The sequence below is a fragment of the Mangifera indica genome, chromosome 9, assembly GCF_011075055.1.
Source record: "Mangifera indica cultivar Alphonso chromosome 9, CATAS_Mindica_2.1, whole genome shotgun sequence".
NCBI classification, from domain to species: Eukaryota; Viridiplantae; Streptophyta; class Magnoliopsida; order Sapindales; family Anacardiaceae; genus Mangifera; species Mangifera indica.
Window position 1 is genome coordinate 15,016,132 of NC_058145.1, and position 22,935 is coordinate 15,039,066.

Genomic DNA, 22,935 nt, shown 5'->3' on the forward strand with positions numbered 1-22,935 from the left:
AACAAAACTCCACTACAACCACCAACTCCCAACATCCAAAACCCTATCGATTCTACGCCCCACCACCGATGGATATTATGTTACTGTCAATTCAGAATTTCTTTTATCAATAAAATTATTTACATAAATTTTTTTTTACAGAAATACCGATATGCTAGCTCAAGGCACAATGGAACTGACGAAATGCTACATGTAACCTAGATATGCTCTAACAGTTGATGATTTGGAAATAAAACATAAAACTTACTTGCAATGAATTAATAAATAATAATTTAAAGGAATTATGAATCTGAGAGGATCAGACAAATTAATACAACACACTCCTGGAGAAACAAAGAGAAGGGAAAGCGAGTCAAACCCCTACAGAAGAAACAAAATTACCTTGTATAAAGCCCCAAAAACATGTGGTAGCCCATATTACAGTAACATGTTTTAATTCCTATTTGAATCTGATCGTCTTCTGATCTCAATATGGATATCCAAAATACAGCTTCCTGAGCTACAATGAGCTATTTACTACCGACACAGAAACAAAAACTGTAGCATGTACTTGAATCAACCATTCAGATATATTTAAGACTTCCTCAAAACAGAATTTAAACATTTGTCACAAGCACACCTAAGAGAAAATCCTCCTTATATTACGCATCTCAACTCTCCTATCAACTTAGCTGGATGCAATTGGTTTTGATATGGCCTGCTTAATGGCCTCGGCATATGTCCTGTGCTGGTAGGTAAGGGTTGATTCCAGCAAGTCCCAGAGTGATGTCTTTGGGTTCCAACCTGCAGATAACAGAATAAATATCATCAATATCTTACCTTTCAAAAGGCGGAAACATAAAATTTTTAAGAACACTTAAGGAACAAAGACAATACCGAGTTGTCTATTTATTATGGTCATGTCTGGAATCCTCTTGTCACTATCATCATATCCCTCACCATAAAATTCTTTGGAGCTAACATCAATTGTCGGCACCTCCAGAGCAGGTTCTCCACTCACCTTAGAGTAGACCTGCAATGCTGAAAAGCGTTAATTATTGATTCCTACGAATGGGCAACACACAACTGAAAATATAATGTACTAAAATAAAATCCTTCACCTCAGTCATCATTTCAGCAAGCTGCCGAACAGTAACTTCATTGTGGGGATTGCCCACATTGAAAATCTGACCATTAGCCCTTGCTGGATTTTCCTACAATGTGAGATCAAACTACTTAGCAATTCATCTTATACGTCATAAGTAACAGAAAAATAAACAAAGGTACTTAAACATACAATCATCAATAGAACAGCTTCAATCGCATCCTTTATATAAACAAAAGTTCTCTGAGATTGGCCACCATCCACAAGCTTGAGAGGCTGACGACGTAGGAGATTCTGAGACAAGAACCAAAAATAACCGTATGATTATGATACTCCAAAGCACTACAAAAACAAAAACATTTGTGTACTGAAATCTTGACTTACATTACTAAAGCATGCCAGAACCCTAGGAACACCCTCACTTGGACCATCAATGCCAGGAATGAAATCCATCCTTGGTCCAATCCAGTTAAAAGGTCTCACAATGGTGAATTCAAGATCATTCTCAGCACCCTCGGCTGTATTCAATAGAAAAACAAGTAAAAACTATGTCCAACAGAGTCAAAAACAGTTGGAACTGATGGCAAAATTCTCACCATAAATGAGCCTCTCAATCAATTGTTTGGCACAAGCATATGACCACCGCTGCTTCTCAATGGGGCCAAAAATGCAGGGGGAGGCATCTTCTTTAAGTACATAATAGGCAGGGTCCTATCATAGAACATAGCATCTAGATGAGTACATATTTGAAACTTAAATCTGGGCCACAATATTAAGTTTAATTTGTGAGAAACTAACTTAACTCCTCAATTGTAAAAGCAATTAAAAAAACCCCACTAGCTTTAAAACAAAGAACTACCAGTTCCACCAACTAAACATACTAAAAGCAGTATAAACCCTTCTTTACAATAAACAGTTAATTTGGTCCTGCGATGGGAAAGAAGAATGCAGGCCAAAAACAAAGATCTATATGCTACAGCTAACATAGTTGTAGAATAAAAATTGATTTGTAAGCAGAATATTTTAAGTGGAAACTTTAAATCGCACTAGATTATAGATGCATTGTACTGAATCTGCAAGAAATGCTTTTCATATCATGAACAAAAGTATTGCATCATGGGCAATACATTGTCTTCACTTCTATCTGCTGTCATTAGTTTCCCGATATTATTTGGTAAACTCAATAAATACAAGCCTCATTTACAAAAGGAAACAGTTGAGTGGTAATTATCTATGAACAGATAATTCACCAAAGCAAACTTAATGCCAGAAAAGAAAAGGAAACTAGTGACTAATCAGTATTATCAGATGCATATATAACCAAATGCACACATCTTGTAAGATATTGTAGACAAATGATAAAATTATTCAGTTCACTCATATAAAAAAAGCCTGCAAGTTGGAACTTTCTTTTTCGTAAATCTAGAAACCCTCATCAGAACTGTGACTAAGGCTGGAATATACAATCTTGCTGGTCATAAATTTATAAATATTACAGTACCTGGCAGTTGACCAATTCAACTGCTCTAGGGAGGTAAAGACAAGAAATACCCGCAGGGTGCTATGGTTCGTTGTTCATAATTCATAGAAAATCACGGAATCCAATCAGCAAAAAAAAAAAAAAAATCAACAAGTGTAAGATTTTGAATGGCAATGATCAGCAACACTCTCTCAAACCTAAATGTAAAAGCAAACATTTACTTATTCTAAAACAGCAGATCTTCAGTTCGAAGGAAGGTGTTACCTGACGAAGTGGGCTGTCTTTAGGAAGAAAGCTTCCAATAGTTTTCCCATAAACTTCACAAGTAGAGAAGTGAATCAGACGCTTGTTGTTCTCCGAACAGTATTTAACCTTCACATCAACAAAACAAATAAAACCTCAACTCACCTTCCGAAAACGACTGCGCTTAATTGAGAAAAATGATTAAAACGAAAATGCATGCACTACGTACAACAGGGAGTGCGTCGATAAAGTTACTGTAGATCGTGTCCAGAGGACGCGTGTTGTAATCAGCCGGCGTACAGATCGCCGCTAGATTAATCGTCTGCACCGCCGAAAACCGCCGCATTATTGATCAAAATGCTACTATATTATGAACAAATCCAACAATATAACAGAATCCAGTGATAACAAAAAAAAACAAATTACCAGATCTGCCATCTTAATGAGGCCTTCGAGACGCGAATCGTGCTTAATGTTGAGTCGGTGGAACTGGATCCGGTCGGCCCAATTAGCAGACTCCGGCTCAAGCAAGTGCTTGATCTTGTCATTATAAACATCGAGCGCCAGAATTTTGTGAGGCGTCTCAGAGAGAATCTTCTCGCAGAGGTGAGAGCCGATGAAACCTCCTGCACCGATCATGCATATCGTCATCGGCTTTATCGGTCTCCCATCAAGATCCAATCTCACGGCTGCCGTCGCCATTGCCGTTAACGACAAGTAAACTGAAAACTCTGTTTCGTGCGAGTCGGTGCAAACGACGAACTTCTGTCGAGAATATAGAATAACGAGGGAGAGAAATAGAGTGTGCGTTTTTTATTGAGGGGGAGAGGATGCAGTACTAGTGGTATATATTTGTGAAAAAGAAATTTAAGAAATTAAAATTAAATTACTAGGCTACATTCAATCAAACTCTCAGGTGTAGAGCGTAGCCAATACTCGCTGCATGTGGATTTGACTAATTTTTTTGCCTGAAAAATAATTAAAAAATACGTACACATAAATGGTAAGTTTCATAGGAAAGGGAGGAATTTTTCAATTGTGCTTGGATTGCTTTATTTGGAAATGTAAAACTTTACATTACTAGGTATTCTCTATTTATAAATATTTGATCTTATAATGTAAAAAGCAATTGCTCATTTATATAACATGATGTAAATTTGATCTAAACTATATGTCATTTTAAAATTTATTAATATTATACAGATAAAAGACTAGTCACCCTCAACTTTGAGAAAACAATTTTATCTAATATAGAATAGTATGTCCAAAGTCAACGTTTGTGAGAAAAAACCAATCACCTTTTAGAAGTCTGATAGTAAGATAATTAATATCATGTACACCACAATTTTAACAACCAATTAATATTAAGGTGAAGTTTCTATCATATCGACAAACTAGTCAATGAATAAAAAATTTTGATTTTTTTATATTCTCAAATAGTTAATAAACTGATTTTTCAAATAACTTTTTTCTCAATTTAGCCTTTTATTCAAAAATTATTTTAGTTCGACCTTAGGATAATATTAAATATACCCTAATTATAACTTGCCTCTAAGATAAAAGTTTTATGATAATTTTCACCCCTATAAAATTAAATAAAAAATATCAAAATCCTTCATTGGTCCAATTTTTTTGTCAACTTTAATTACAATAAAAAATATTTAGCTAATGTTATTTATTAATATAAATATCAATTATAATTTTGTGAAAATAGACGTAAATGTTTTTTTAATAGTATAAAAAATGGTAACCGTTTTTATTCTTATCCAATCTCTCACGTACAACTTCTTTTTTCAACACCTTCCTTGACTTATAATTATTGTTATTTCTTTATTTTTGTTCTTTCTATTTGTCGTCACTTTGTTTGATATGAAATATTTTTCTCATATTTCAATTTAAAGTGAGATGGTAAGCTTAAATCGTGAGAGTCTTTGGTTGCTCCTTTTATTTCATTACTAATTTCTTCTAGCAATTGATGATGGACAAAACTCTGTTTTCAATGTGATTCATATAGTTGGGATCACACCAAAATAATGCAATTCAATAAATATTTTACTTAGATGTTCAATTCCTAGGATTGAAATCAATTTTAACAATTTTTTATTTGTATTAAGCATTGAATTTTTTTTGTTTGATTTAGTGTTAATAGTTTTTTTTTACTTGATTGAATGTTTGACTGAAATTATTGAGATAACAGAGTTGCGTTCGAATTGTTGATAGTGACAAGAGCAATAATAATGTTATTAATGCGGTCATAAATTATGCTAGTGATACATACAATGGCAAGAGATAACGGTGGTAAGAAAACCATGAAATTGATGATGAATGTCTATTATTGACAATTATATTAATAGGCTAAGGACGATCTAATGAATCTTTAGTATTTATGTTTGTAATATTTATTCAATAGTTATTTTCATATATTTAATATTCATAATTAAATATCTATTCATATTTATTAGATAAATAATTTTGAAATATAATTATAAAATCTATAACTATTATATTAAATAAATTAAAATTTTATAAAAATAATAGAGGTTTAAATAATAATATTTTATAAGGGTATTTTTATTTTTTAATAAAAGTATTTTCTTATTTTTTAATAACAGTTTCTTTTTAATTGTGAAAATAATAAATTTTATTAATAATATAATAAAATATGATAATTATATATATATATTTTTTATTTAGAGATGTAAAGTTATCGTTTTGTAATTGTTGGATAAGAAATAATAGTTTCTCCTTGATTCTCTGAAGATAGTAATTACTCGCGAGTAGAGAGTAGACAAAACAAAGATGGTAAGCGTGTTATGTAGCCGAGTGGCTTGTTCCCAATGAGGCATGAGCTGTCTGTCTAGGCATGTTTGAAAAAGAAATCGCAAAATTTTAATTCCCACGCGTTTTCTACTCTCCGATCCGAGAGGAATCTTTTGTGCCTTCCTTGTCATGTTTAATTTAAGTCGATTGACTATTTCATTTGAATCATTTCTCACGCCTTGAAATAAAAAAGGTTTAATTTTCTATCTGTTTATTATTTTTTAAAATAAAATTTATTATTTCTATCATAAAATGGTAAAAATAACAACATCTTACATAGTTATTAAAACTAAATAATATTTCAACCTTAAATGTTATAACATTTTATTTGCTCTTAATTAATAATTATAAAAATTAAAAATTATAAAGACTTGTCAATAAGGCTGATACTTCCCTATTATCACCATCCTTGCATTACCATCAATTAGCCTTTCAATTTTTTTTGTGAATGTGTGATTGGATTTTTCTATTGTCGTCATATTTTTAACCTTAGCCATATGATGATTTGTAAGTATTATCTGCCTTATTCACTATTAACTCATATTTGGATTGATAATATCTTATTTAAATCAATCGTTTCTCGCTTACATTTATCATTATTGAACTTTGTTTTGACTATATCTTATAATTTTCATCAAAGTTGAGATGATATTATAACTAAAAAAAAGAAGAATAAATGAAAATAAAATAAAGATAAAAATATAAAATAGTTCAAGTAAAAAAGATATTTTATTTGTACTATTACTGTGTAAATAATATTAACTCTATTATTTGATTTTGGGCGATGAAAATGTTATTTATGTGATCAATGGTGGAAAAAGTTTTTTAGGTGAGAGACAAAATGTAGATTACTCACTTTTCTATGGTGTAATATTATTGGGTGGTGCCAATTTATTCAATAATCAACTTTCATAAATAAAATATATAGTAAGAGTACTTAAGTCATCTTGCATATTTTTAAATAAGAAATGTAATATGTATCTAATTTTGAATATTATTTTATTTTTAATTTAAAATATTTAATCATATAATAATATATCATCGATATATTTAATTAGATATTCGAAATTAAGTAAACATAGTTTTATTGTTACCAAATTATTTATAACAAAAGTCAAACATTAAGAGTATTAAAGGATGAGAATTTTGACCCAATTTTAGAGTCTCTAGTCTACCTCAACTCTATCGGAAAAGAGATTTTTCAATAGAAATGGAAACAAGGAGAATAAATATTTTTGCAATCAGGAATGGAGATATATGTATCCCTCCCCAACCTTACCCTACTCTACCCTAAATTTAATAAATAATATATTCTATAATAGTTTAAAATTATTATAAAATTGCCCTAAATCTAATTTATATTTACTAAAAATACACACTTAATAGTTTTTTATTATAAAATTGCCACCTATTTTTATTTTATCTATTGAAAAATAGGAAAAAAAATGAAATTTATTTTTACGGATATAGAAATGGGATCTTTTCCTATAGGGACAAAGAAGAGATTTTTTCTATCAGAATAGAGGTTCTTGATATTATTATAATAAAGACAAACTAATTAAAATTTCCTGTAAGGACGAATATGGGGATTGATATTCCCTGCCTTACTCCTCTTCATTGCTATCCATACTCTAAACTTGTGTAAGAGGATGTTTTTTGTTATCAGAATTAGGCTTTGGGGAAAAAGTGCTATCTATGTGTTCAATAGCGAAAAAGGGTTTATGAGCAAAACAATGGGTAGGAAACTGGAAGTCATTCTCTTAAATATTTTTTCGATGGACATTCTATGAGCTGTTCACGTGTATTGACCCATTGGAGTAAACACAAAGGTTAATATTTAAAAAAAAAATTATGATAATAAATTTTTTTATACATAATTCAGATGAATAAATAATATATTATCATATAATTAAATAATTTTAAATTTTAAAATAAAATAATATTTAATTATATAATAATATATTTAAATTATATATAAAAAATATATATTTAGTATTATCTATTTATTTATATTTTTCAAATATATCTTAACCATCAAACTCACTTTTTATGTCATTAATCATATCCAAATTATTAATTTATTATTTTTTAAAAATATATAAACTATTTCCTTTTAAGGAGAATTATGAATACTATTTGCTGATTTCATGCTTAAAACTTGCTACATTTACCATCTAATAGTCTTAAGAGTCGCCATCTCGACATTCTTAAATTAATATGATTTGATTAAGCTTTTGGGGTTTAATATCAAACCATTTGGACTCAACGCTTGAAGTAAATCAATGTACTCAACTGCTTGGGATAAAATATTGCGAAAAAGATGGAATAAAAAAACATGAAAAGTAATTAATTAAGGAAATTTGGTGCGTCCTGGCGTACTGCCTTTAAAGCTAAATTAGGAACAATAGGCAATTTAGCACCGACACACATGCGGTAGAAGCGCGTGCAAACAGTCGCCAATAATATAGGCAAGGCGTATTGACAATGACTTTGGTTTTGTGAAGGTACAAAGCTGGCGCCGCGGCTGCATGGAATGGTAACAGCTGGATTGGCTTGAGTTGTGTTAACAGGAAGAGGACTGGCGTATCGACTTGTCTGCCACCACACCAACCCCAAACAGCCCACATCCCACTCCCCATGCCGCGCGCCCCCCACACCCCACCCCCCCGCCCCACCCCAACACCAAGGGGCCTAGGGCCTTGCCATTCAAATTCTTCAAAAAAAATTAAAGAATTGAAAATTATTAAAAAAATAAAATTCTACGGATCGACTCACAAACCATAGAAATCAGCCCAGGGCCTAGGGCCTTACCATTCAAAGCACTTCTATGCATATTTCGTACTGTCTGATTGAACAGTTTTGTTTGAAATTCAATGGTTGCTAGATAGAGGAATCACTGATCCTAAACTAAATACTGCTGTCAATCTGCGAGGCATCATCTGACAAAATTCAAATTCTTCAACCTGAAAAAAGGAAAACGAAGCAACCAATTAAACAGCACTTCATCCACAAGAACATAAAAATATATCCAAACACAAGGTCTGTCAGCATGAGCTATGAACAAAGAAGTACCAGTTCGTTCCTATAATTTCTTAACCAGTCGAGTTTGTTGATATCGGTTTCAATTGTTATTGCCTGATTTTGTTGCTAATGAATTGACAAACAAAGAACAAAAAATTAAGCACATTACAGATGAAAACAAAAGTAAACCGTTTATTACTATCTTGTGAGTCCATGTATCCGGGCTACAGCCATTTTATAACATCTCATTTATCACCTGCAATGCCTGCAAAATAGGTCCTTGCTGAGACAACCCTTTGACTATGGTGTTATACAGAAGGCCAAACGAGGTGTTCTCACCCAAGGTTTGATACAATATCAAAGTTTCATCTGTTAACTTTTAAAAATTTCGAATATCCACTTATGAATATATTTATGTTTAAAATATCGATTAGAATTAAAGATAAAACCGTTGTTTAATAAAAAATTCTAAGAAACTAAAATTTTATTATATTTTTCATTTAAGTTTAAAATCTATCATTTTTTCTTCACCTAAAGTTTGAAAAATAAACATTCTTTTTTTAAAGTTCGTAATTTTCCCTTATTGCTACTTCTTTGGTGATTAGAGCCGATCAACTTTCATATTAACGCTCTTTCTTCCCTAGGACGATGACAAATTGTCAATATGAAGATGAAACAAATCTGTGAATTACACATATCTGTTTTTTTATACTATGCAAAAATCGACAGAAGAAGAAAAAGACTTGTTCCTACCTAATGTTTTTGAAAATTGGCTGGTGGGATTTTGGGATTATATCAAACCTTGCGTGGGAACAATCTTTTGGCTTATGTAGAATTATATCAGGCTATAACCTTTCCGCCGAAGCTTTACGTATAAGCTTATTAAATGTTGTGATATCAGGGAAAAATCCTAACCTAAGCATAACATCAAACAATTCATATGCCTCAGCATGATAAGCCTCGAGTTCACAGCCATGAGAAGGCATGTTCTTAAGAGGCCTCAAAGCAGCATGCGGCCTCGTTATGCAAAATGATTATCCGAATTGTGAACGTTTAAATTTTAATGTTATATTCGTATTCCTGTAACACCTAAAACCTTATCGATTTCGTACTTGAATGGGGCCATTCCACTTTATCATCCAACAAGTATAACTGCCAGCTGATTCAGCTCCGCTGCGTTTCGTATTAATAAAAAATTACCTAAACTAATTTAAAAATATTTTAACAATATCTATATCAAAAGCAGATCCTCAACTTTTTCGCTCGCTTAAACAAAAAGCTGAATCACGTCCATGAACAACGCTACTGGCAACAACCAAATATGGCCTTGATTCCATTTCCAAATCTCCTTCAATTCTCTGTTCAATATCCGTCTACTTCAGTTCGCCTTCATTACCTTTTCTTCGGCTCGCCGTGGCCTTATTCTCAGCAGCTTTCTCCGAAGATAAGAAATGTACATGTTCCGCTGGTTCCGATCGCTGAGAAGGTTTCGACGAAGGTCAGATGTTTGACCAAATCGACGGAGGAGAATTGGTGGACTGAGCCAGAGACTGTTGCTGCTGATAACGTGGATGGAGTGAGAGAAGATGCTGAGATACCGCAGTCCCCGCAGAAGATTGTTGCCTCGGCTGGTGATTCTTTGTCGCTTGGAATTCGTGAGCCGGTTTATGAGGTTTGTTTCTCTATCTCAGCTTCTTGAAAAATGTGCAGCGTTTGGGGAAGCTAAGTTACGGTACGGTTATTAGTTTTATTGTTTGTGCATTGGAGAAAGAAAATAAGATTACCGTTCACTCATTTGAGCATGATCTTTCATATTTATAAAGATTGTTGAGGAATTTGCCGCATGCATTACCATACATATATAGAAAGATTTCCCAATCACATTTTTAAAGTTACTAAGATGACGATGCTTGAAGTTACTAAAACTTTACCGAGTTACAGTTTATACTTCTTATTAACTAATAGTGCAATTATGCAGTTGTGATTTGTGAGTGACCAAGTTTTAACAAATTGATCATGTAGCACGGTACTTACAACCATTTAACTTTCTTTGTTACAACTCATTATTCGTTTCAAATTGAGCTTGCTTCATATTTGAACGTTCCACGTTAGAGTCTCATGCTCGTTAAAAATCACATGTTGCAATATTAGACGGGTAGTATTGCTGAAAACTCTTATGATTTTTGAAGCTGTTATTGAAAGATATTTTAATAAATTTAATGGTTGTTATTATTGATATATTTGTTGCCTTTTATTTTGTCCTCACTCTTTAAAGGTGGTAGAAGTGAAGGTAAATGGGATAGTGTCTACAAAGAAGATAAATAGACGGCAATTGTTGAAATCCGGTGGTGGGTAAAATCTTCTTGAAATTTTTTATTTCTATTTCTTTATCTTTACATTAATTAAGGAATTACAATGGAAATTTTATGTATGTATTATATGTGGTCATATTTACTTTTTCATTATCAGGTCTTCGCCCAAGGGATATACGGAGTGTTGATCCATCACTTTTTTTGACAAACTCTATGCCCTCTTTGCTAGTATGTCAGCTTGTTTTCTGCTATATTGTGGTAGCCTTTGTTGTGCTATTTTCTTTTTTTTCAGTTCTTTCTATTTGATTGTGGTGTGCTTTTGATAGTGTGTCCTGCAACTGAATTTTTTTTTTCTCTAATTGCTAATACTATAAAATTAGGAGCTAATGGTAAAGAGCCGAAAGAAGTGTTGTAAACTCTAAGAGGCACCCTGACATACCAGGTCATATTTCCTCAATGGGCCTTTCATGTAGAACAAATTAAGAAAAAGGAACTCTATTCTATTGTCAGCTTAAGCAATTTGGTAAAAGTTTAATATTAGTATTTAAGCTTTAATATAACTGATCATTTAAAAAGATATATGATAACTTGCTAAATTTTCTTTCTGACACTGCATGTAAACAAATGCCAGAAAAGAAGTAGACTATTGCACTAGCACCGAAACATATTGCATTCTTGTATATCAATCTTCCATGCAGTATATGATGATTGTACAGAATTTTTCTTGATAATTCCTATTTCTTTTAACCTTTTTTTATTCTGTATTTAATAATTTCTAGAGAATGACATATAACAATCAAATAAAAAAGTACAAGGAGGATAAGGATTTCATAGTAGCAGAAGTTAGGAGCTGAGAGTGTTAAGAAAAATGTTAAACAGAACAATGAACGCAGCAGTTGATAACAATGAAGATGAGTTAAGATTGACATTTAATGTTATTTCCTATGATCCGTCAAATTTTTCAAGAAGCTAGCTGCAGAAATGTCACAGTCCATTCCAAAATACTCGCGAAACAATCCCTTGATCGTCTTGGAGATTAGTATGCATTGAGCATAAATATATGTTATTTGTCTGAAGGTGGGCAATGCACATGGGTATGTTTTAATTTCAAAAAATTAGAATAGATAACTAAGGATTTTAAATGGTAATTAAACGTTTGGCTTGGCATTTTCTAATACCTTTCTGTTAGAGAGTAATCTGGTGAAAAAAATATCATCATGATGAATATTATGGTATTCGGTTGACTGCAGTCTGTGGAATGTGTATAATTTTGCTACATGTTCATGGTGCAGGTACGTGAACGTGCCATTCATCTAAATTTGGGTTCATTACGGGCAATAGCAATGCAAGAGCATGTCCTCATATTTGACTATAACTGGTAACTTTATCTACTTGAATACTGCTATTAATCTGATTATCTGATTAGCTATTACTGTTTTAGATAATCATACAGTGAATTTACTTGAGGGAACTTTCAATATTGATCATTTTCAGTGAAGGAGGGAAAGCTTATATAGACACATTGTTACCTCGATTGAATCCCAGAAACATGAATGGTGGTCCATGCATGCCGTTTATGATTGAAGTAAGTTGCTTTTTAATTCTTTATTTTTATATAATGAATCATACCAGGAGGTCTGTGGTTATTTTTTGTCAAGATATACTTTTTCAATGAAAGCCTATGAAGTTAACTTGGATGAGAGAAACAGAGATTAAGTTCTTGAAGGCTTGTCAGGGTGGTCTATCCATGTTTCATCACCATTCATTAGCTCCTATTATGCCATTCCAAATTTTACCTACCTCAACAATGTAAATCAATCCTTTGTTTTTGCTTCTCATACTCATGCCAAAAAGAAACATCACACACTTAGTTCCAGTATCCCTTGTCATGGGAATAATCTGAAATTCATCCTTGCAATTGTTTTATATTAATAGTTCATTCTAAGCACTTGTATTGTCCTTTTTACTTCTGATTTTTGGTTAGCCTGAGATTTTTTAGACTTCTGGTGTGATAATTCAGGCCATTGAAGCAGCATTACTCTCACATGTACAGAGTTTGGAGCAAAGACTGATGAAAATAGAACCTCGTGTGAGTATGGAAACATAGTGAGTGTTCTCCTGTTTTTTTTTTTCCATTTTTGTGCCTTTGTGCTTGGTTTTAGCAAGATTTTTTGTGACATATAATAGTTCATATCCTGTTGCAAAAATATCTTCCTGAACATAGTAATTAAAAGTTTATTTTTAAGCTCTGGAAAATGTATTTTTATTACCCAGTTTTTCCTGTAATTGTTCTAGTATTATAAATGCCTCTGTAAAAGGAAATATGTGAGTACAATAATATCTTGATTTGGTATTTTGAAAGAAAGAGCTTTTAATGGACTGATTTTGCTGGTGAAATAATGATTGTTAATTGTTGTTTGGAATATAAACCTCATTCTTTTTTATTCTCTGTATGTTTTAAGTATGATCACATGTGCAAATTAACTTGTTTCTAGTGTTAACTAAAAGAATCTGTACTGCATTTCTCGTCATGGAGAACCATGGAAAAGCATGCTAAAATTGCAAATTTTTCTCCATAGCCCATGATCTTATAATCTTTTTAAGGCTGGTATAGCTTCAGAAACATGTAAGGTTGAACTTCTATATAGAATATCAAAATGCTTCTCATCTTATATGTGAATGCTGAATTTCATCGTCCTGGTGGACCTATCTCCCTCAACATCAATCCAGAGTGAATTTATAAATCTTCAAGATAACAAATTAGAGTATGCTAAGATGAGAGAAGTCTCACTGAAGATCTGTGCACCCCAACAGCTCTGTTTGTTTACTCAAATTCAGTTTGTGATGAGCTAGAAACACTTTCATAAGCAGTCTAGTTTATCTTCATTTCCTTTGGCTATTATTATTATTATTATTTTTTTTTTTTGGTAGCACAAACCAAATCTTTCACTCGTTGATAAAATGTTTATATGTTTCTTCTGGTTTATATCTCTCACAAACCTTTTTTATGGTTTATAGTGCTCAGTAATTTTTGTTATTACAAGCTTCTTTCATATTTTCATTTACTATGGGTAGAGCTTTGCTGTTCACTTCAGGTTCAAGCTCTGCTTGAGGTTTTGCCCAACCGATTAACTGCTCACATATTGGAGCAACTGCGTATCAGCAAGCAAACGTTGGTATACTTAATTGATTTGGCTGTACAAATATCTTAAGTTGCATTATAACTTCCAAGTCTTTAATTATCAGTTTTGTTTAGGTGGAATTGAGTTCAAGGGCAGGGGCTCTTAGACAAATGCTCCTTGATCTGTTGGAGGACTCTCATGAAATACGCCACATATGTATAATGGGAAGAAACTTCACACTTTCAAAGGGAATTGAGGATTTGGAATGCTCAGTTCCCCTTGAAAAGCAGGTTGCTGAGGGTACGTTGTGCATAGGTTTCTTGTCCATTATACTTACAATTGCATAAGGACCATTTCTAATGCATAGAGGCATACTTATTATCATTATTGTAATTGGTTTGTCATTTTTTTTTTTTTGCAGAAGAGGAGGAAGAAATTGAGATGCTTTTGGAAAATAACCTTCAGAGGTAATTTTTTAGTCCCTAATGCATTGAATTTATATGTATGATTTTTCTCTAGTGTTAGCTTTATGTACACAACTTACAATTTGAATAGCTTTTCTATCTTGTCTCTTCCTAGTTTATTATTGTTAGGTGTGGCCAAGAAATAAGCTGTTTTCCTCTTTTTGATGTTATCAAGTCTAAGGTGTTGTTAGGTAACTTGTCTGATAACCATAAATTGCTTACAACTGAGTAATGCCAAATGGATAAAATCGAAGAAATGTTATGAAATGTTTGTTTGTAGTTTTTAATATCTAATTACAAGTGTTAGGTGTTTGTTTTTACAAAGAAATATATGAAAAAGTAGAATTTTTACATAGATATCCTTGTCAATGTTAAGTATGCTATATACTGTAGTTTGTATTACAAATCGTGAATTTGATAAATTGTAATGAAAACATTTTAATTTGCAAATAATTTGATTTAATTTTTTAATTTTGTATATTTACAATGTTTGCTACAATGAAAGTAAAATAGTAATGTTAATAGATATTAAGGTCTAAAGGGTTATGATTGAAATTTAAAAATTAGAATAGGGATAGTTTTGCGGAAGTCATTTAACACAAACATATAAATCTTTAGTCTTCATTTAAAAGCCAAAATTTTTAGCTTCTTCCATTGAGAGGAATATGGCTGATTCTCAATCTTAAGTAATCAAACCAAACAACCCATAAATATCTTAATATAAAAGCTTTTTTTTCTAGTCTTTAGAGGTAAAAACAAACAGGTAACAAATGTGCCACAAAATGCTAACTAATTCCTATCAACCATATTACTAAAATCTAATCCAATGGCACAAGGTTATCATATGTCTTGCTTCTAAATATGGTCAATGTTATACCATGCTGTTCATTGTTATTATTTGATAGAGAATTTTATTTCAATATGCAACAATTACCAAGCAGGAACTAAAGATTTAGAATTTTGATGGTATGCACTTCAAAATTTATGTTTGCTTTATTGGTACAATTCACACTATGAAATATCTCATGCCAAACTTTATGTGATCCACAGGTGACAGGCAGAACTTCATGATTATTTGATATGACTAGAGCAAGACAGTATTTTATTGGAGATTTCTTAATCTATCCTGGAAACTAACCAAAATGCGTAATTTTCCTTTTCAGATGTGAATCTTGTCTTGGGCAGTCAGAAAGGCTTCTTGATTCTGCAAAAGAAATGGAAGATTCTATTGCTGTCAATCTAAGGTGTGGCTAATGTTTCAGTTGTCTTAATTTACATGCTCTGCTAAGTGTATACGTCTGCTTGCCATGTTGTCTAAAATAATAATTTTTTCACTACCTTGAAATTTTATGCCTTTAATGTTTGTGAAATTCCAAGCAAAGTTCCTGCCCTGGAGCATGACTTTGATTTCTTGTTAGCTTTGCTTTTTCCAACAGAGGATGAAATTTGTAGAAAGCTTCCTTTTAAATATTTTCTGAAGAACACTAAAGGGAAAAGCCACTTCTCTACAAAGGATTAGTATGGTAGAGTAGCTTTGATTATCTTTGCCCCCCAAGTAAAGGTCCCTGGGCTGCTTTAATAAGCTTGAAATCTTTTTACCTGTCTCTGGTGGATGGATTGATTTTGGACCTTTTTCTTTTCTCCTCTGTTTTTGGTGCATTAGACCTAATGTAATGGCATACCTTGGACCTGCACAGACAAAAGTACACATAAAGTTTGGACAAGATTGTTGATCATGGCATTTTATTTTATCATATGGATGACATTTATAATTATTGAACCCTTAAGACAGTGCAATCGATCTTGCCATCAACTGGGCAACGACTAAACAGACCAACATCACAGCCATGTCATAATATTTTGCTTCCCTGACCATACATGATTTGGACCATATTAATGCAATGTAGTTCACTTTCTTCCCAACAGAAAGCCAGATAACAACTCAGTCTTACCAAAAAAAAAAAAGATGACAAGTCAGTTTCTTCTTACATTTTCCTTGATTATTTTGTACTTAAAGTTCTGGGGTAAATGGAAGGTCATGGGCTTACCTCAGTCTGAGATAAATGCATTTTGTCCCATGCCCTATCAAATATGATTTTCAGAATGGATGAACCATTTGTTCATTTCAAGATTTTCTTCTTTCATCAAAGAATATTTTGCTGATTAAAGAAATTCCTTCTACAAAAAAGGTTCTAATAGCCTTTCCTTGGAGTCTATTTTAGATGAGAAAGCCATAATCCACCAAAAGAGAACAAGGAAAAGGAAAGAAATAGAACATTAGACAAAAACCTTTTGGCATTCTTATTGCTAGTCTGGGTTGAGCATAGCATAATCATATAGATTTAATTTTCCTAGTGATATGTTGTGCCTCCTCTAACTGATCAAGTGAGATTGAATTGCTTGAATATTAGCTCTCGGAGGCTCGAGGTTAGCAGAGTAGAATTACTTCTGCAGGTTGGGACATTTTGTTTGGCAGTTGGTGCTCTCGTTGCAGGTATGCCCTTTTCCAAAAGAAAATAAACATCCATCCTCTATTCATTATATGCCATAATATGCTTCATAACATATGAATTGTCGTTAATCATGATTCAGTGTGTATTACATTATATTGGATGTGCCACACAATATGCAATGGTCTGAGCACTGGCCTTTTGGTTTCATTACCATGATAAAGCCCATTAATTATCCTGAAACCTGAATGCAGTGTGGCACCTCTCAGAACTGAAGCTGTAATTAGTGTAGGATTAATGCAGCTACATATATGCTTTCTCCATAAGATGATAGGACAGAGGAGCTACCTTTATGGCTCAAAACAAGTTGGTGAAGTTAATAAATCCATTTATCCATAAATCCTTGAAACTTGTGCTAAGTAGGTGGAGTTAGAAACAGATAATAGGTTAATTAAAATCTTAGCAAGCATAAAGTATGGAATAAAATAAATGGATGAACACTCATTAAATTTGAAACAATTACCATACCATACTGAAGAAGTTGGATGATTTGGTAAGTGCATTAACCTGGTGTCTGTTGAAACCTTAAGAGGCAGAAATTCTGTGGACTAAATGGCTTTGTGGATTTTGGAACCCATTGGATCTCTCTATACAACAGATCAATCCTGTGATGGTATTTAAAACTAGTTTGCGCACATAGCAATGGCAACTGAAAGAATACTCCTCTATCCTCATGACAATGAAGCCATTTCTTGTTTGCTGTTGAAAGATATATCAATTCTGTGTTTCCTGTTGCAGGCATATTTGGCATGAACTTGAAGTCCTACCTCGAAAAAAATGTGGTATGTTAGTTTTTTAAGAATTAGATTAATTGTTTTTGCTTCTTCATGGCATCTTATCTATTTGTTTTGACTTGGTACAGTTTGCGTTTTGGCTAACAACAGCTGGGATAATTGTTGGTGCTGTTGTGGCTTTTTTTCTTATGTATTCATATCTTAGGACTGGGAAGATTCTGTAAATAGGGAGATCATTCAAGCTGAGGTAAGGATTAAATCCTTCAGAAAATAGTTTCCAGTAAAACAACTGTGAGCATTCATTGTTGATGGTAACATTGTTTGCCAAGTCGTTGAGTTCAGCAAAACTTTCATTCCCATGAAGAACATTTCAAGAACACATTGTAACAATTCGGCAAAAGCTAATATTTCTTTTTCATTTTACAGGTGATAAAAATGTTGAAGAACTCTTTGATTGGATTGTACTTTACTACTGAGGTCCATACAGTCCTGTTGTCAAATAAATTAGATTTGGTTGGTATCAATGGGGTGTATGCAGCAGCACATCAATTGCCTGACAAGATTGCGACAGTGGCAGCTGTCAAAACCAATTGACTGAATCCGCATTGACACCTCTGTAGGCCGCACAAGGAAAGGAACAAAATTTGATCAATGACCGAAATGTCTGAGCATTACAATTTACAACCATCCAACAATATTTTTTCCCCAAATACATTTATCTTCTGGGAGAATAGCATTATAACTATGATGTTTTGTTACTGTTAGGGTAACACATTGAAGATACAAGGACCATCAGAAAGAAGTTAGGCAGGAATTGGTATTACATATCCTAAATTTTTCTTGTTAGAATAAAGACAACACAGGTCTGAAACAAATTTCCTAAGAAACCCGATAGTGTGTATGGAACTATTGGCAACAAATGCAGAGACATCCCCAAATATAAAATTGTATCTCCAAATAAACATCCTAACCTAGACAAAAGTTTTCGATACAAAAACAATCAAAAGATAATTGTGAAATGTACAAGAATATACATTTGTGACATAACTGGATGCTTCAATTGAGACATTGTAATCTGAGCAAAGTCGAGAGGTTCTCTTCGGAGGAGAAAACAACGAACTAAGCACTAACCTAAAACATGATTATGACTCAAGGACCAAAGGTTCTTAGGTCAACTCATCGCATCACAATGCAGACCTCAACATGCAAAACCCGACTTTTCATAGGCATGATAAAGGCCACATTTTGGCAGGTTATACAAGTGATGAAAAAGCATTGGAAAAACAGGTGACAAACACCATCTGGACAAGTTAGTAGATCTAAGTTGTGGAATTCAAAACGGCTTGGGTTTCTTTGCGTGGCTTTGAAACTCCATTAATGGCTATTTTTCCCATTCCCATCTCAATAGCTTCCCTCTCGTCTGTCTCTCTCTTCTTTTCGGATATACTCTCTTCCTTTGCCCTGGGCTCCATAGCATCCACATAAGGCTCAAGCAGATGAGGTCCTGCATTGAGCCATGGGTGACTAAGACATTGAGCTGCTGTCGGTCTCTTTTCAGGGACGAAGTCGAGTAATGAAACAAGGAAGTCAGCCATATCATTTGCATCTTGCTCACTGAAGTCATACTTCTCTGCAAGCACCTTATTAAGAGGCCAAAAGCGCAAACGATGGATGTGCCTCAAATCCCCATGTCTATCAAAGAAATCACGAGAATAGTGACCACCTAAAGCCACCTGAAGAGCATACATATTAACTGTAACAGTAACTGTCGCTTGTCATATGTGTAGTTGAGAGCAAGTCAAAATGGTTAAATCAAATTTCAAGGAAATAACGGTATATAAGCTAGTAATTTTAAGTTGGTATCAACAAACTTACAGACAATTTACCTTTCGTGGCATCATCCCTAGAAGCTCCATCATTAATGCCAAGTGATCCTGCAAGTGAAACCTTAAAAGTTTAGAAAAGGACCGATAATGTAGAAAATGAACCAAGCATCAAAAGAGATCATGACACTAGCTGTATACCAAGCATGCATCAAGCAAATGTGTTCTTCTGTCAGTCAAAAGTTAACTGAAAAGAGGATAATTAGATAAAAGTTTGGATCCAATAAAGAAGAATCCAATAGTTTACTTTGGAAAATTCCAGTTGATTCCAAGAACAGCGAAATCACGATAGAGGTTTGCCCCATTAAAAATTCGAAACAGTTTCATTCAAAGTATTTTATACAAATGTAGAGAAAAACAAAATTGGTTGGCACAAAGAAGTTTGTTCAAATTAATTTTCCCTAAAATAATCCGGTTTCTGCATGTACTCATTAGATCATAATAACATTTGATTTAACACTACTTTAGCTGATCCCCACATTCTAAGAACATGCTTAACAATCATTAAGATCCAAAGAAATTATTAAACTAAAGAAAATTAGCAAAGACAACAGAAAAATAAATTCCCACATGAAATGTTATAAAGATTAATCGTTAGTTAGGTTTTTATAATAAATTGAAGGATGAAAACAGAAATTTGTACGAAACACGCAGTAAAGAAACAATGTACACATACCTCATCCCTATCATAGTTGTCACCACTATGAGGATCAAAAAGAACGTCACCCGTGGCCAGCTCAAAACATATGCAAGCAAAGGACCATAAATCTGCTGAAGTTGAGTATTTAGATCCAAGAATGACCTCTGGACACCTATACTGCCTAGTCTGAATGTCATTTGTGAATTGTTTGTATGTCCAACAGGCATTTCCAAAATCAACCAATTTACACTTCAGATCAACTGCTGCCAAAAGCTTTTTCCTTGTGGGACGGCTAGGTCTTCTATGACTGCTACTTTGATTCCCTTCGCTAGCATCCTTTATTCCACCATTCTTACTTAATTCATCTTTGCTCACAGAACCATTCTGTTCTTCAATAGAATCCTCATTAGATTTCTTGTCAATACTACAACTATCAGGACTAGATGTTTTAGAATCTGCCTCATTTTCCTCAGATGCTTCATTCCCTGAGCCCTGTTCTGCCTTCTTAGCCTTCTTTAGGATCTTCTTTTTTTGGTTCTTGGTCAAATCCCCATATGAACTCTTAACTTCTCTTGAAGCACTGGATTCAGTCACAATTTTATCCTTTTTGGTAGGGAGGATGCGAGGAGAACCTGACTTACGGGGATCTTTAGATGGATCAATGTTTGACAAAAGCAATATATTCTCTGGCTTCAAATCGGTGTGAATAATCGAAAGCTCGCGATGCAAATAATCCAAACCCACTAAAACATGGAAACAGATTTCTTTCACCATCTGTACAGGAACGCCTCGATAATCAGTATACTTAATAAGGGTCAAAAGGTTATCTCCCAAGTACTCGAAAACCATACACACATGCTGCCCATTTGGCCCTGAATGCTTAAAATGATCTATAAGCTTCACCACGCACTTTTTATCTTCAGGGTCTCCATCAGCAATCTGCTTGAGGATCTTTATCTCATCCATGGCTGCCTCAGTGTAGTGCTGAGCACTCTTCTGGACTTTCAAAGCTACATAATGCTACAATCAATGAATTTCTCATGATGTCAAAGCGCCACAATGAAAAGTAACATGTGAACCAAAAACATACTCTAAAAGATTATAGTTATATCTAAGCAAAATAAAAGACAATTCAATGATGAAAACTAACTATACCAAAGAAACTAAACCTAACTAATCATACCATTAATCTGATTCTTAGGAACATCAAATTTCCCTTTTTTACCTTTCATTTCCTAAAATATCTTTAACACCTAACCAACAAATTTCCACCAAGAGATTAAATTGACCAAGTTAAATTTCTCATGCATTTTGTTTCAGTAAAACTTTAACCTCCTATTTTTCTTTTAACTTTTGCCCGCATTCTCAACAAAACTAATAAATCCTTGTTTTTTCTTTTTTCTTTTACTCTTTCTTGCAATTTCCTACTCTTTCTCATCAACCAAACCCAAACAAAAATAAATAAATAAACTTACACAAGTTTGAGAGTCCCAAGCAAGCCAAACAGTAGAGAAATGGCCCCAGCCAAGCTTATTCTGCACCACGTAGCGACCATTCTTGAAAGTATCACCTATACGCACCGCATGGTACCCTCCTCTCCTGTAATCCTCCGTGCCCTCGTCCTCTGATGTGTACTCACTCACCTCACTTCGATTTCCATTTTTGTCCTCCGCCGCCATTGCAAAAACAAAAAAGTAGTGAGACTTGATTTGATTTAATCGGCAATTAAAGAGCTCAAAATTAAAAATTGAAGCTTCACAGACAGGCCCTAGCGGTGAATTGGCTATTTTTATTAGTGCTAATGCAGAAAATCACAAGTTAGGGTTTATCAGTGAGTTTGTCTTGCCGGGAAATTAAACTAATAAGAGTAACGGCAGGAGGTGTACTTCACGCGCAGTACGAGCGTTAAGTACTTTCTGTTTGATTGTGGGATTCCGGTGGCTTTATGATGGGATTATAAATAAATCGATCAACTATTTATGGATAAAATCTTTTTGATCAATCAATTAATTAATTAATTAATTTTAAATACAGCTTTGACTTGATCCATAACCTTTTAATAAAACCGGAAAATCTTTTAACCAAAATCATTATTTTCTTGTCACTCATAAACTAACATTAAAATCCTTACACAAAAAATACCAAATAAAATAAGAAAGAAAGTAAAATCCAAGTAAAAATATCAATTTTTTTTTTTGTCTTTTTTATTTTAATTTGATAGATTGTTGTATTAAATATATAGATATTACTATGAAATTTTTAGTTGAAGAAATTTTAATTACATGTTCAAAGGTATTGGTGTAAATTTAAAAAACTAAATATTTTTATGAAATTTATCGCTCCTATTAAATTTTATAACGAGAACTCTAAACTTTAATTTGTGGGTTAATACACAAATTTAGAATACAGGGGAGGATAAAGAAAATTTTAGCTAACATTTATACTATTATTTTTTTAAATATAATAATAATAAAAAAGTAATAAAATGATAATAAATTTTAATTATCATATCATTATCTCGAAAAAAATCAAACACCTTATAAAAATTTAAAATCTCTCATTTATACCCTCATTACATTATTACTATTCTAAGAAGGAATATTAATTTATATTGTATTATAT

At 33.0% G+C, this 22,935-nt stretch overlaps 3 protein-coding genes across 7 annotated transcripts; 1 reads left to right on the forward strand and 2 right to left on the reverse strand.

Moving 5' to 3' along the window:
• Positions 1-247: 247 nt before the first annotated feature.
• LOC123224733 (UDP-D-apiose/UDP-D-xylose synthase 2) lies at positions 248-3,638 on the reverse strand. Its single transcript, XM_044648433.1, has 9 exons — positions 3,234-3,638; positions 3,037-3,129; positions 2,829-2,936; positions 1,681-1,795; positions 1,469-1,602; positions 1,277-1,378; positions 1,101-1,193; positions 877-1,012; positions 248-783 (listed from the first exon to the last, which is right to left on the reverse strand). The coding sequence occupies exons 1-9, from the start codon at positions 3,507-3,509 to the stop codon at positions 668-670; spliced, it is 1,173 nt and encodes a 390-aa protein (XP_044504368.1). The 5' UTR covers positions 3,510-3,638; the 3' UTR covers positions 248-667.
• Positions 3,639-9,659: 6,021 nt separating this feature from the next.
• Positions 9,660-18,677, forward strand: LOC123225670 (magnesium transporter MRS2-11, chloroplastic-like). 4 transcript variants are annotated; one of them, XM_044649779.1, is made up of 14 exons: positions 9,665-10,320; positions 10,924-10,996; positions 11,118-11,188; positions 12,253-12,338; positions 12,455-12,545; positions 12,981-13,049; positions 14,056-14,136; positions 14,217-14,382; positions 14,504-14,549; positions 15,710-15,790; positions 16,958-17,040; positions 17,795-17,838; positions 17,919-18,037; positions 18,217-18,358. In XM_044649779.1, exons 1-13 carry the CDS (start codon positions 9,970-9,972, stop codon positions 18,012-18,014), a joined length of 1,338 nt encoding a protein of 445 aa, XP_044505714.1. In that variant the 5' UTR covers positions 9,665-9,969; the 3' UTR covers positions 18,015-18,037; positions 18,217-18,358. The 4 variants fall into 4 exon arrangements, with proteins under 4 accessions (XP_044505715.1, XP_044505712.1, XP_044505713.1 ...); XM_044649780.1 differs by having other exon boundaries at positions 9,660-10,320; positions 17,941-18,226; XM_044649777.1 differs by lacking the exon at positions 17,919-18,037 and having other exon boundaries at positions 9,662-10,320; positions 18,217-18,677.
• Positions 18,678-18,720: 43 nt separating this feature from the next.
• On the reverse strand, positions 18,721-22,419 carry LOC123225669 (SRSF protein kinase 1-like). Of its 2 annotated transcripts, none has more exons than XM_044649774.1 (4): positions 21,789-22,419; positions 20,350-21,333; positions 19,677-19,724; positions 18,721-19,523 (listed from the first exon to the last, which is right to left on the reverse strand). In XM_044649774.1, exons 1-4 carry the CDS (start codon positions 21,990-21,992, stop codon positions 19,110-19,112), a joined length of 1,650 nt encoding a protein of 549 aa, XP_044505709.1. In that variant the 5' UTR covers positions 21,993-22,419; the 3' UTR covers positions 18,721-19,109. The 2 variants fall into 2 exon arrangements, with proteins under 2 accessions (XP_044505709.1, XP_044505710.1); XM_044649775.1 differs by having other exon boundaries at positions 20,350-21,323; positions 21,789-21,926.
• Positions 22,420-22,935: the final 516 nt, after the last annotated feature.

Excerpts from the sequence above, each read along its gene's own strand:
- LOC123224733 (XM_044648433.1), bottom strand. The coding sequence starts at position 3,509 with ATGGCGACGGCAGCCGTGAGATTGGATCTTGATGGGAGACCGATAAAG. Across the intron at positions 3,130-3,233 it reads TCATTAAGATGGCAGATCTG|ACGATTAATCTAGCGGCGAT; the intron begins GTAATTTGTTTT and ends TCGGCGGTGCAG. Across the intron at positions 1,603-1,680 it reads GATTGAGAGGCTCATTTATG|CCGAGGGTGCTGAGAATGAT; the intron begins GTGAGAATTTTG and ends TATTGAATACAG.
- LOC123225670 (XM_044649777.1), top strand. The coding sequence starts at position 9,970 with ATGGCCTTGATTCCATTTCCAAATCTCCTTCAATTCTCTGTTCAATAT. Across the intron at positions 11,189-12,252 it reads ACTCTATGCCCTCTTTGCTA|GTACGTGAACGTGCCATTCA; the intron begins GTATGTCAGCTT and ends TTCATGGTGCAG. Across the intron at positions 17,839-18,216 it reads CCTACCTCGAAAAAAATGTG|GTGATAAAAATGTTGAAGAA; the intron begins GTATGTTAGTTT and ends TTCATTTTACAG.
- LOC123225669 (XM_044649774.1), bottom strand. The coding sequence starts at position 21,992 with ATGGCGGCGGAGGACAAAAATGGAAATCGAAGTGAGGTGAGTGAGTAC. Across the intron at positions 21,334-21,788 it reads CTTGGGACTCTCAAACTTGT|CATTATGTAGCTTTGAAAGT; the intron begins GTAAGTTTATTT and ends CATTGATTGTAG. Across the intron at positions 19,725-20,349 it reads ACAACTATGATAGGGATGAG|GATCACTTGGCATTAATGAT; the intron begins GTATGTGTACAT and ends TTTCACTTGCAG.